Source organism: Aotus nancymaae, unplaced genomic scaffold, assembly GCF_030222135.1.
Source record: "Aotus nancymaae isolate 86718 unplaced genomic scaffold, 86718_ANA_hifiasm-v0.15.2.pri h1tg000017l, whole genome shotgun sequence".
NCBI classification, from domain to species: Eukaryota; Metazoa; Chordata; class Mammalia; order Primates; family Aotidae; genus Aotus; species Aotus nancymaae.
In genome coordinates this window covers 734,163-747,995 of record NW_026988429.1, presented here as the reverse complement: position 1 = coordinate 747,995, position 13,833 = coordinate 734,163, and the positions used below count along the sequence as shown (strand labels likewise).

At 44.7% G+C, this 13,833-nt stretch overlaps 1 protein-coding gene across 8 annotated transcripts in view; it reads left to right on the top strand.

The window, feature by feature from the left end:
* The window catches only part of SLC4A5 (solute carrier family 4 member 5), a 152,121-nt gene extending 138,616 nt beyond the window's left edge, over positions 1 to 13,505 (top strand). For 6 of the 8 annotated variants that reach the window (XM_064377832.1, XM_064377831.1, XM_064377834.1 and 3 more), the window contains 4 exons: positions 262 to 435; positions 3,204 to 3,359; positions 9,032 to 9,099; positions 11,050 to 13,505. In XM_064377832.1, the coding sequence (XP_064233902.1) occupies positions 262 to 435; positions 3,204 to 3,359; positions 9,032 to 9,099; positions 11,050 to 11,215 (564 nt within the window). In that variant the 3' untranslated portion in view covers positions 11,216 to 13,505. Of the gene's footprint in view, positions 1 to 261; positions 436 to 3,203; positions 3,360 to 7,594; positions 7,680 to 9,031; positions 9,100 to 11,049 lie in introns of those variants that run through there. The other 2 variants (XM_064377833.1, XM_064377836.1) reach the window with 2 other exon arrangements.
* The last annotated feature ends 328 nt before the right edge of the window (positions 13,506 to 13,833 follow it).

Below are 13,833 nucleotides of genomic sequence, written 5' to 3'. Positions count from 1 at the left end.
TCAGAATTCAAAATCCAGAAGGAGCTGACTCCAGTGAGCATTTCACTGTACCTCTCTCTCTTCCCTAAGGCAACTACACAGAAGAAAACATTTTTGTTTTGTATCTGTCTAGACACCTCCAGCTCCCCTCCCGTGCATCCTTAAGGCCTGAGCAGGGGGTTTCCCCTCTGAGACCCCACCCAGGAACCCCTTCCCCTAGTACTGGGGCCCAGCAGGCCCTCAGAGCCCAGCTACCTGGCTGAGCCCACACTGTCCCCCCAGTTCTGGGAACGCTGCAAGCTCTTCCTGATGCCGGCCAAGCACCAGCCGGACCACGCTTTCCTGCGACATGTGCCGCTGCGCCGGATCCACCTCTTCACCCTGGTGCAGATCCTCTGCCTGGCCGTGCTCTGGATCCTCAAGTCCACGGTGGCTGCTATCATCTTCCCGGTCATGGTAAAGTGGGTGTGGGCTTCCCCCTCCTGCCCAGCAGGTTGGCCTGGGCAAGAGGTGCAGCTCAACCTCCCCTCCCACCACCTTCTGCCTTCCCATCAGCTGTGGCCTGGCTCCCTCGGGTCGCAGAGGCTGGCACAGAATGACCCGATTCGAATTGTGAGTCCAGGCCAGATGGTGTAGGGTGAGGCAGAGAGGAGGCGGAGGAAGGAATGTCAGGGCCATTCAGCGAGAACGCAGGAGTCACCCAACCTCCTGGCTCCAGGGAGGGACAGAGAAAGCAAATCAGTTCAACCAGGAGTTCCCACTGCCAAAATTCCTACCAGTCTCAGAAGTCGATGAGTGCTAAATATAGATCTTTCCATCACTTAAGATAGCTAAATTTGAAAAGCTAAATAGTGAAGTAGGGGGGTTGGAAAGAACTAGGGTCAGAGATCAAGAACGTCAAAACCCAATGACAATATATATAAAGCTTGAGCTCGGGAAAGCTTACAGTTCTTTCGCTATTCTTGCAAATATTATATAAGTTTGAAATTATTCCAAAATAAGAATTGAAAAGAACACAAAGCCAAAAACACATTGCACTTGCCCTCTAGATAACTCACTGAGGGCACTGGCCCAGGCCCTTGCCAGGCACCTGGAGTGTGTCAGCAAATGTCTGGGGAAAGCCTGAGGACTCTGGGGTAGGGGCCAAAGTAAGTACACTGAGGGGAACTTGAGTACGCACTCCTAGGAGGGTCTAGTCAACAGTCTCGACCCTGGCTGCCCATGAAAATCAACCCAGACCAATCAAATCAGAATCTCTGGGACATCCAGACTTGGGTATTTTTATGGTCTACAGGTGAGCATAAACGTGCAGCCAGGGTTGAAAACCCCCACTGCAGGGAAAGGGAGATAGATCCTCCCCCTAGTGCCCTCATGGGCCTCAGAGCTGGCGAAGGGAAAGGCAGTAGCAGTCTTGATTAGCCTTCACTGAGTGCTGTTCCACTGAGTCCATACCAGCCCCCGAAGCACTAGTAACCCCGCTTTACAGATGAGAAAGTGAGGCTGAGAGAGCATGAGCGAATGAATCTGGACACAACCAGGCAGGGCAAAGCAAGACCCACATCCCCCACCTATTGATTTTTTGTTGTTGAATTTGCGTACAGTAAAATTCAGTGTGTGGTTCTATGAGTTTTGGCAAATGAACAGAGTGGTAGTTTCACCACCAGTCACAATACAGAACAGCTCCAAAAGTTCCCTCTTGCTGCCCCTGTGCAGACAGCCTCTCTTGCCACCCTTCCCACTAGCAACCACCAAGTTGTTTTCAGAGCCAGGAGTCTTAAAACCCAGGTCTGTCTGACCCCCCCAGGCTGTACTTGCTCCCAGGTAGTGTCAGGGAGGAACCAGTGTCAAATCCAGATGAATGTTCTTGGTGGGGAAAGGACCATACACATCACAGCCATCCTGGGCCACTGAGCTTATTCAAAGGTCAAATTTGAATCCTCCCCAAAGAGCACTGCTTCTCCTTTAATTTCTTCATCCTGAACAGAACCAACTTTCTAAGCTTTCCCTTTAAAAATCCAGTTATTACAGTATACTTTATCCAACTTCTGTTAACAAAGATGGCAGCAGCTCTCAGAATTGGAGGCAGAAGGACAGTGGGTCTCAAAGTGTGACCTCTGAACCAGCAGCATCAACATCACTGAGAAACTGGTTAGAGACATAAATTCTCGGACCTTACCTGACCTGCTAAATCAGAAACTAGGAGGATCCAGCAATTTGTGTATTAACAATCCCTCTAGGTCCTGGTACATGCTCAAGTTTGAGAACCAGTAATTTATTATTTATTTATTATTATTTTTTGAGGAAGAGTCTTGCTCTGTCGCACAGGCTGGAGTGTAGTAGCATGATCTCGGCTCATTGCAACCTCCACCCCCCAGGTTCTAGCACTTCTTCTGCCTCAGTCTCCTGAGTAGCTGGGACTACAGGCATGCGCCACCACACCTGGCTAATTTTTGTATTTTTAGTAGAGACAGCGTTTCACCATGTTGGCCAGGCTGGTCTCGAACTCCTGACTTCAGGGATTTGCCTACCTTGGACTCCCAAAGTGCTGGGATTACAGGTGTGAGCCACTGTGCCCAGCTGAGAACCACTAATTTAAAGAGTAACTGTAGGGCCAGGTGCAGTGGCTCACGCCTGTAATCCCAGCACTTTGGGAGGCCGAGGCAGGCGGATCACGAGGTCAAGAGATCGAGACCATCCTGGCCAACATGGTGAAATGCCGTCTCTACTAAAAATACAAAAAAAATTAGCTGGGTATGGTGACGCGCGCCTGTAGTCCCAGCTACTAGGGAGGCTGAGGCAGGAGAATTGCTTGAACCCAGGAGGCGGAGGTTGCAGTGAGCTGAGGTCATGCCACTGTACTCCAGCCTGGCGCCTGGTGACGGAGTGAGACTCTGTCAAAAAAAAAAAAAAAAGAGTAACTGTAGTTTTCCAGCCCATGGCCTCCTCTGAGGCTCCCCACTTCAGCTGTCACAGGCTCTGTCCCTCTTGGTCACTAGTAGGCACAGTCACTCACCTGAGGAGAGGCCAGACGAGAGGAACCACAGTGGAGGGAAGGTGAATAATGGCTTATGGGAGCTTCGAGATGTCTCCAAAGACACCCCAAAAAGTCCCTGAACTCAGCCTACTGAGGGAGAAAAGAATCTATGCCTGAGTTTGGACATTGAGGCCACAGGTTTCTCCAAACTCTCACAAAACTTTAGTCTCTCTCGAATCTCTTGCCACAGATCCTGGGCCTCATCATTGTTCGAAGGCTTCTGGATTTCATCTTTTCCCAGCATGACCTGGCCTGGATTGACAACATCCTCCCAGAGAAGGAAAAAAAGGAGACAGACAAGAAGAGGAAGAGAAAGAAAGGAGCCCACGAGAACTGTGATGAGGAGGTGGGGAAGAAGTGAGACTGGGGCACAGAGGAGAAATCGCACGACCTTCCCTCCACTTTTGCCAGGGCTAGGGAGAGGGTGGCTTCTTGGGTGGCCTCCAGCATGCCTAGGCCCAGTCCAGGATGGGCTGGGCATTTGCTTGTTTTAGTCCGGGGTGCTGAGGGCTCTTCTGTTTATGTGAATATCCTTGGGGTGGGTCAGAGTGAATGAGACTCCTTGTCCAGGGAAAAGGTGACCAGCCATGCTCACTCTTCCCCTCACTATGGGCTTTACGGCCATGATCACGACAAGCGGGTTCCTGCGGGAAGGGCCGGGAGGCAGCTCCAGCATGGAAGGAGGTTATGAAGACTGACCTCCAAAGAGTAGAGCAGGCCTGGGGAGAGGCATCTAATGGGGACTTATAAGTAGACTGGACTCCAGACAGGCAAGAGGGGCTGGGAACAAGCTTTGCTTTGCCATTCCCTAGGGTACTAGGGACAAAGATGGGGAAAGAGGCAGGTATCCTCACTGAATAGAGAGTGGCTACATTTCCCAGATGCCTAGGATAATATGGTTGCCCCATCTGCCCCCTCGTCTCCCATGCTCCCTTCCCATTTCTTTTATATATATATGTATATATATAATTTATTGCATTTTAGGTTCTGGGGTACATGTAAAGAACGTGCAGGATTGTTGCATAGGTACATACATGGCAATGGGGTTTGCTGCCTCCATTCCCATCACCTGTATCTGGCATTTCTCCCCATGTTATTCCTCCCCAACTCCCTACCCCCCACTGTCCCTCCCCTAGTCCCTGCCACAGACCTCAGTGTGTGATGCTCCCCTCCCTGTGTCCATGTGTTCTCATTGTTCAACACCTGCCTATGAGTGAGAACATGCAGTGTTTAATTTTCTGTTCTTGTGTCAGTTTGCTGAGAATGATGGTTTCCAGGTTCATCCGTGTCCCTACAAAGGACATGAACTCATCTTTTTTTATGGCTGCATAGTATTCCATGGTGTATATGTGCCACATTTTCCCTGTCCAGTCTATCATCAATGGGCATTTGGGTTGGTTCCAAGTCTTTACTATTGTAAACAGTGCTGCAATGAACATACGTGTGCATGTGTCCTTATAATAGAACGATTTATAATCCTTTGGATATATACCCAGTAATGGGATTGCTGGGTCAAATGGAATTTCTATTTCTGGGTCCCTGAGGAATCGCTGCACTGTCTTTCACAATGGTTGAACTAATTTACACTCCCACCAACAGTGTAAAAGTGTTCCTATTTCTCCACATCCTCTCCAGCATCTGTTGTCTCCTGATTTTTTAATGATCGCCATTCTAACTGGCGTGAGATAGTATCTCAATGTAGTTTTGATTTGCATTTCTCTAATGACCAGTGATGATGAACCTCATATATGTATTCTTTAGAGAAGTGTCTGTTCATATCCTTTGCCCACTTTGGGTTTGTTTGTTTTTTTCTTGTAAATCTGTTTTAGTTCTTTGTAGATTTTGGATATAAGTCCTTTGTCAGATGGGTAGATTGCAAAAATTTTTTCCCATTCTGTTGGTTGCAGGTTCACTCTAAGGATTGTTTCTTTTGCTGTGCAGAAGGTCTTAGGTCTCATTAGATCCCATTTGTCTATTTTGGCTTTTGTTGCCAATGCTTTTGGTGTTTTAGTCATGAAGTCCTTGCCTATGTCTATGTCCTGAATGGTTTTGCCTAGGTTTTCTTCTAAGGTTTTTATGGTGTTGGGTCTTATGTTAAGTCTTTAATCCATCTGGAGTTAATTTTAGTGTAAGGTATCAGGAAGGGGTCCAGTTTCTGCTTTCTGCACATTGCTAGCCAGTTTTCCCTAGACCATTTATTAAACAGGGAATCCTTTCCCCATTGCTTGTTTTTGTCAGGTTTGTCAAAGATCAGATGTTTGTAGATGTGTGGCATTGCCTATGAGGCCTTTGTTCTGTTCCATTGGTCTACATCTCTGTTTTGATACCAGTACCATGCTGTTTTGATTACTGTAGCCTTGTAGTATAGTTTGAAGTCAGGTAGCATGATGCCTCCAGCTTTGTTCTTTTTGCTTAGAATTGACTTGGCTATGCAGGCTCTATTTTGGTTCCATATGAAGTTTAAGGTGGCTTTTTCCAGTTCTGTGAAGAAGGTCATTGGTGGCTTGATGGGGATAGCATTGAATCTATAAATTACTTTGGGCAGTATGGCCATTTTCATGATATTGATTCTTCCTAACCATGAACATGGAATGTTTCTCCATCTGTTTGTGTCCACTCTTATTTCGTTGAGCAGTGGTTTGTAGTTCTCCTTGAAGAGGTCCTTTACATCCTTTGTTAGTTGTATTCCTAGGTATTTTATTCTCTCTATAGCAATTGGGAATGGCAGTTCATTCTTGATTTGACTCTCTTTAAGTCTGTTATTGGTGTATAGGAATGCTTGTGATTTTTGCACATTGATTTTGTATCCTGAGACTTTGCTGAAGTTGCTTATCAGTTTCAGGAGATTTTGGGCTGAGACGGTGGAGTCTTCTAGATATACAATCATGTCATCTGCAAATAGAGACAATTTGACTTCCTCCTTTCCTATTTGAATACCCTTTATTTCTTTTTCTTGCCTGATTGCTCTGGCTAGAACTTCCAATATGTATTGAATAGGAGTGGTGACAGAGGGCATCCTTGTCTAGTGCTGGATTTCAAAGGGAATGCTTCCAGTTTTTGCTCATTCAGTATGATATTGGCTGTGGGTTTGTCATAAATAGCTTTTATTTTGAAATACATTCCATCAATACCTAGTTTATTGAGAGTTTTTAGTATAAAGGGCTGTTGAATTTTGTCAAAGGCCTTCTCTGCATCTATTGAGATAATATGTGGTTTTTGTCTTTGGTTTATGTGGTAAATTAAGTTTATAGACTTGCGTAAGCTACTGCAAATCAATCACTTCCCATTTCATCCCCAAAACACTCAGGGAGTCAACAGACAAGGGACCAGTCCAGAAATTATAGTGAATCACAAAACATGAGGCAGAAAGATTCTTAATATTCATGTGTTCATTACATATGATGAAACTGTCCCTACAAAAGGAAGTGGCTTACCCAAAATGGACACAGAGCTAAATTTCTAAGAGGGAATTAAGAAAATAATTCCTGACTTTGCTGATTTCTGATATGCTAAGCTGCCTGTGCCATCTCCTTATGCTGTGCCTGGCTTCCAATCTCTCAATTTGACCCAAACTCATGTCCCTGCATCCAGCCTGTCCTGTTCTCATGACGTTGCCTCATGCAGCTGAAACCTGTTCAAGGCAAATCCCTTCTGATTGGGCTGGTGGTGATTAAACCATCTTCTTATCAGTCAGAAAGCCCCTGGTCCTTAATTACTGTGCTCTTCCAGGAAGAGTCCCATAATGTATGTGTTTTGTAGATGATTTGTAAAGGTGGGTTCTGAAAACAAAGAAACAGAGACTAAGTGCCTTTTAAAGGCAAATACTTCTTTCATTAATTCTTTCAATAAATATTTGAGTGGCTACCACATGCCAAGAACTATTACAGAGTTGGGAAAAAGAATCTCTGAATTATATATCAATGGAAAAACAGGATTCAATTTATACAAATTCATTTTACTTGTCTTTATAGCAACAGAGTTATTGTGTGAAGTTCATTCCCAAGTGACTGGCTGCTGTGACAGATAAAACTGTTTTGATGATAACATTCCTGGAAGAGCTCCGCTCTATCCAATGGCATGTGTGGGACAGCAGGCTAACTGTGCCCATTCCCTGTCAGTGGACCCCAGAGTGTTTGCAGCACCCGCTGTTTAGTCTAGAGGTGAAGAGAATGGTGGTTTGCACTGCCTATGGATGCATTTTCCATCTTGGCAAGAAAGCCAAGTTGTTGGCTGGGCATGGTGGTGCACATCTGTAATCTCAGCACTTTGGGAGGCTAAGGCAGGTGGATCACAAGGTCAGGAGTCCAAGGCCAGCCTGGCCAGCATGGTGAAAACCCGTCTCTACTAAAAATAAAAAAAATTAGCCAGACACGGTGGTGGGCGCCTGTAATCCCAGCTACTCGGGAGGCTGAGTCAGAAGAATCACTTGAACCCAGGAGGTAGACGTTGCAGTGAGCTGAGATCGCACCACTGCACTCCAGCCTGGGCAATAGAGACTCTGGCTCAAAAAAAAAAGAAAGAAAGAAAGCCAAGTTGTTGTGTTGGTGGTGTTTATCCTCTTTTCCCACTGTTTTTCTCCAGCCCCAGTTCCCTCCTCCCTCAGTTATAAAGATTCCCATGGAAAGTGTCCAATCAGATCCCCAAAATGGTATCCACTGCATTGCCAGTAAGTAAAACACATGATATCTCTCCCTTCCTCCTTACTACTAATCCTCTATGTCTTTCCCTGAGGAACTTTCATCTGTAACTCAGGAAGATTTAATCATTTTGGATGCTAGAGCAGCGGTCCCCAACTTTTTTGGCATAAAGGACGAGTTTCGTGGAAGATTAACTTTTCCACAGACCAGTAGGGAAGTGGAGAATGGCCTTGGAATGAGACTGTTCTACCTCAGATTCTCTTAAGGAGTACACCACCTAGATCCCACTCATACACAGTTCACAATAGGGTCCTCACCTTTATGAGAATCTATTGCCGCCACTGATCCCACTGAAGGTGGAGCACAGGGGTTAATGCTAGCTCGCCCATGCTCACCTCCTGCTGTGCAACCTGGTTCTGATACTGTTCCGTGACCTAGGGGTTGGGGACCCCTATGCAACGAGACCCCTGTCCTAGGCAGAGACCAGAGAACTGGGCCGCCAGGACTGGTACTCTAACCAGATGGAAGCCCCAGAGCAAAGCCTGCAGACTTGAATGACTAATCCTCACTTTAGTTAAGGCAAAATCCCTCATTCCCTCCTTTCCCCAGATCCCTGTGGCACTGCCTGACCCTCCTCTATGTTAAGACCACATCAGTCTAAACATGGCCCACTAGGCCTCCCATGTTTTCCAGTGGCTGTTGAAATGGTTGAGAGTTCAGAACCAAGCTTTCCCCTTTAGAGAAATAGGTAGCATAGTACTTAGGCTATAAGTCAGGCAACACTGGAGGTCCCCATGGTGGTTCTGCTGCGCCTCTGGGTCAATCCTCAGCACTTTCTGTCCACTGAGAGGGAGGCTGCCTGGGAGGGATTAAGCATTGCTTACAGAAATTCTGGGAGTTTCTATTACTGCCTTTAAGCCCTCCCAGCCTCAGCTCCCTATAGGTAGCCAGTCCTATCATCCAGGCAACATAGCCTGTCATGAGTCTTCTGAAAGATCCCTACCTGAGTCCCAACCCTGGTGCTTCTAATAGAGGGCTTGCCACTCTCAAAGACAGATTAGGGGCAGGTAGCCACGGTGAGCTTCCCATTGGCACTATCCATCATAGGTACCTCAAGATCTTGAGTTTCTCAGACTCCTCCCTGCTCACATTTATCCCTCTTCCCTGGCCCTCCCATGCCTCATACTCCCTAACCCCCGCTGAGAGCCCTCTGGGTGAAGGACTAACTAAACCAGAAGCCACATATCTCTGAGGCCTCATATTCCTCTTGCATAATGTTGGCCATAGGGTTAGAGAAGGAAAACAGGAAATGGTGGGGGAAGCCCGGAGAAATATGGTGCTCAAACCTGCTCCACATCTGACATTTTCATTTTCCTACCAGGAAAAAGATCTTCCAGTTGGAGTTACTCACTCTGATTCTTCCTTCAGTGACACAGAACTTGATCGAAGGTAAACACTGTTAGGTAGACTCCTTGGGTATTAGGTGAGAGACTAGGCAATGGCCAGGAAGACGGAGGGTCTAGGATTTCCCAGGCTAGCCGTCCTCTCAGAAGGTCCTTGCTGGCCCCAACTGGGAGGCAAGGGCTGACAGTCCTGACTCATCATTCAGAGCCAAAAAACAAATGTGTCTTCTTACTGACATAACAACGTGGTTACAACACAAAGGTGTTCAGCTTTAGCAAAGGAAATTCTTGTAAAAGATTAGTTAGAATACAAATTGAAAGTACATGTTAACAAAAAGAAAACAGAAAAACTAGGCATGGCTTAAGTGTAGTATCACTGAAAGCCAGGATAAATGAACGCAAAGGATCAAAACCCCCGGTACTCTGTAGAATGAATTAACAGTAGAGTTAATTAGCAAAGGTCAGAAAGGTCATGGAGGAAAGCCAACATGCGAGATCAGGTGGAGATGGGGACTGTCTAGAATAAGTTCAAGGCCAGTTGCCAGGAGCCCCCATGCCAACAATGTGATGCTGTTCTTCATGAGAAGCCACCCATGAAAAAGGTGAGATACCCTGATGACACACAGTAGGCTCAAACACAGAAGAGGAATTCAGAAGCAAGAAAGCCTTTACTTCATTTTCACTTGGGAAGATGGCAGGGGCAGTCCCACTCCTACCTAGTGCCCCAGAATGGACAGGAATCAAACAGTAACTAGAGCATAGGTTATTCCGGGTCTAGAAGCAGATCACTCCAGACACAGAGGGCACTCATCCAAGAGTTTTTTGGGGAAAAAGGGGGCAGGGGATATTCTGATTTATAAGGCAAAGCTGCTATCCCAATGCCAGGGTGAGATGACAGACTTTCCCTAGTTCAACCCTCCCTAAGCAGCAGTACCAAGGATACTCTAGCCCAGAGGTGTTACCTGTCCAGTTACATTTCCGTCTGCCTTCTCATCCCATCTCAGGCTCCTATACCTGTGATGCCGTTGATCTTTATACAGTAGTATACATGGGTGTTAGGAGAAAAAGCAGTCTATCTTATTTTCATTTATAAAATAATCTACATGAAATTAACTAACTGCTCCCAATTTCAGGCAGTAGAGAGAAAATTTGGACCAGGTTAGGGGTTTCCAAATTACACAAGGCCCTAAGACAAGGTCAGAAATGAAGTCAATTTGGTAACTGGAGATGGCATCTCCCAACCTCATTGGTGTTTTACTGAATTTATGAAAACAGATGGAGGCAAAAACCACTAAACAGCAAGATTCTATGTCAGTGAAAGACTGCAACTTGATCTGGTTTAACAAAGACAAAGCATCAGTGATCTACCAGGTGCAGTCCCCTGGAGATGTGGAAAGAAAGGCATGCAAACCAAGACAGAGCACCCTGTACAAGAATAACAGAGCAGACGAGGACAGCGGTCTAAGGGAGGCACTAGCCTCATCTCAAGAATCTATGAAAGAAACCAGAATCTGCCAGACATAAAGCGGGACAGAGTAGAGAAAAGGCAAGCATTTCAGCTAGTGGACACAGGCCCGAAGTATCATTTGAAAACACACACACACACACACACACACGCCAAAGAGCAAAGAATACTGCGATGGATAGGGCAAACTAAGCAGGCCAGACTACAAACACAAAAGGCTGTGTTTGTGTTTGTGAGAAGACAGACACTCCTGTCTTCTCATGCTAAAGAGCTTGGATTCTTCTTTGAACAATCAGGAACCACCAAATTTGTGTCTTAGAAAGTTCACCTTGGCAGCAATGTGAAGATAGGTTTACAGGGCAAGACCAGGTGGATGACTGTGGTTGAAGGCCAAGCCAATAGGAAACTGCTTGGTCTGGCATGTGCTGAGTTTAGAAGTGAAGACAGAACTATTTGCATTAGAGCCCTGCTCTGGGGGATGGGTTCAAAACACCAAGAACTACATAATCCTTTTTCCTACTTCTCGTTCAGCATCACCTTGCACTTCAAAATCTCCTGTCCAGCTTCACCTGCTTTCAACTACTCACGGAACCCAGTGTTCATGGTGCCACAGGTGAAGATAGAGATGGAGTCAGACTATGACTTCACAGACATGGACAAATACCGAAGAGAAACTGACAGCGAGACCACCCTCTAGGATGAAGCAGCTTCAATGAGACTGGAGATGGAGGGCCGGTTTAGTCTTAATTGGGAGGGTCTTAACTTGTCTGTGCCTGTTTCCTTCTTTATCAAACAGAAGGAGTCCTGCCTAATAGAAAACTGGAGATCTGTTGATCAAAGTACTGCTTAGATGCAAAGCTCTCCCCTTCCTTTTGTAGTAATGAAAATACTTAAAGCTAAATATTATATTTTATTTTAAAATGCAGTCCAGCATAGAAATTCTAACACTAAGATAAAGGGGTAATAGTCAATTCATAATTTAAAACAAATATCAATTTAAAATTGTTTGAAGGTTAGATTTAAATATAGATGTTCTCAAACTCTTAACATACTCTAATGTTACTAGACCATCTTTGGAATATTTGGCAATTTTGCATATTAAGAAATGCTGAAAAGATCCTATCTTTTCTGTCACATCCAATTTCCTAAGGGTTGTATGAAAAGTTTGAACTGGCTGGGCGCGGTGTCTCATGCCTGTAATCCTAGCACTTTGGGAAGTCAAGGTGGGCAGATCACAAGGTCAAGAGATCAAGACCATCCTGACCAATATGGTAAAACCCCGTCTCTACTAAAATAAAAAAAATTAGCTGGCAGCGGCAGCATGCTCCTGTAGTCCCAGCTACTCAGGAGGCTGACGCAGGAGAATCACTTGAACCTGGGAGGCAGAAATTGCAGTGAGCCAAGATCACGCTACTGCACTCCAGCCTGGGCGACAGAGTGAGACTCCATCTCCAAAAAACAAAGTTTGAACCATCTGCATTATGGGCCTTGCTCCAGAAGTGTGACTAGGGCTTTCCCAGATTGAAAAGCCAGTTCCAAAACTCTGTTAATGACAGAACCAATGCATTTGAGTGGATAAATGTTTCTAAAATAAAATAGTTCTTGTTAAAGTGAAATTTGAAACCACATGTTAAATCAACAAAATGATCATTTAAATTAGTATCACTGGTTTTTCATACCTGGAATCACATTTCTTTATACATTTGGGTAGGTCCTTCCTGCAAATTTTCAATGTTTATTCCCAAAGTCAAACTCTAATTCACACAAATACAGGTTAGACAGAGGTAATGGCACATTTTACCTTAATAACTTTGCAATATTAATCAACCTAGTACTTTAAAGGAATGATTGGAAACTATTTGGGAAGATTAAAACCAGTTTCAGTGAAGCAAACCTATTCCTCATGAAACTTGAGATCAGTCATTTTACCTTTAGTCCACATTAAAGAACACCAACCATGTTTATTTAATGCCTACGATGTGCCTAACAGCCACAGTGCATCTAACTTACTTTCTCCCAAACAACTGATTTGAACCTTCAGTAAATCACTTTGGTTAGAGTTGTATATGCTGAAGATGACAAATGCAGGTGCTTTTTTAAAGAAAAATGACACTAGATCATTAACACCTTGAGTACCAGGACAGGTAATTGCCTCTGTAATCCCCACAGTCTAATTAGTGCCTGGTCCATAGAAAGCTCTCAATAAGTGTTCAATTAATCTCAGAGCTCCCTTTCAAGGGATACTGCCAAGAGGTAAAGCTCTAAACCTCTACCATTCCTACTGATAGCAAAATTTCTTAGCTAATCTAGAACTATCTCCTATGCTTAAGTATAAATTCTTGCCAGGCACAGTGGCTCACACCTGTAATCCCACTACTTGGGAGCCTGAGGTGGTAGAGGTCAGATCAAGATGAGCCTGGGCAACATAGTGAGACCCATCTCTAAACAAATGTTTAAAAATTAGCCAGGCATGCTGGCACAAGCCTGTAGTCCAGCCATTTGGGAGGCTGAGGCAGGAGGATCATTTAAGTCCAGGAGTTCAAGGCTACAGTGAGTGAGCTATGATCATGCCACTGTACTCCAGCCAGGGAGGCAGCTGGAGCCCATGTCTTATAAACAATAATAATTTTTTAAAAAATTGTCATCTGCACAAATCCTGGGGGAGCTAACAATCCACCCTTCACATTTCAGTTTTAAAACCTGGCTGATTTGGAATAGGATTTTGTCCAAATTAAATTGTAGAAATGCTATGGATTCAAGAGTAAACCTGCTTGATTAATCAAACAAGCTGGAAAACTATTGTTAATTTCTTTGTTGTAAATTGATCACTGTAATTTTACCTTACATGTCATTTATATTTTGCATATACATGAACATTTTAACTTCCATAGCTTTTAACAGGTTGACATAATACTTCTCCATGCAGTAAGTCAATGATTTTTCCCACTTGTAACTGTAATTCAATAAAATTCAATCCTGTGTGGTCATGTTGCTCCATATTTAACAATCTAGGTAAGTAAGCAGGCATAGCTTATAGACATGAGCTATACTTCACTTACAAAAACATCTCCAGCAAACTAAACTTCTTTCAATTCCAGAGAACTGTCAAAAGAGTAACACCAGCTGGCAGAAGAACAAGGACGGAGGTAGGTCAACTCTTCTTTCTTTCTGCTTCAGGCTGCCTAGAGCAGGAGCTACTTCTGCTTGCATGAAAGCTAAAAGCCAAAATGGTCAAGGAACTATCCCCACCTCAAGTATTTCACAGATTAAGCTCCTAGCTTGGCACAACCTGTTAGGATATAAGACTGAAGGACT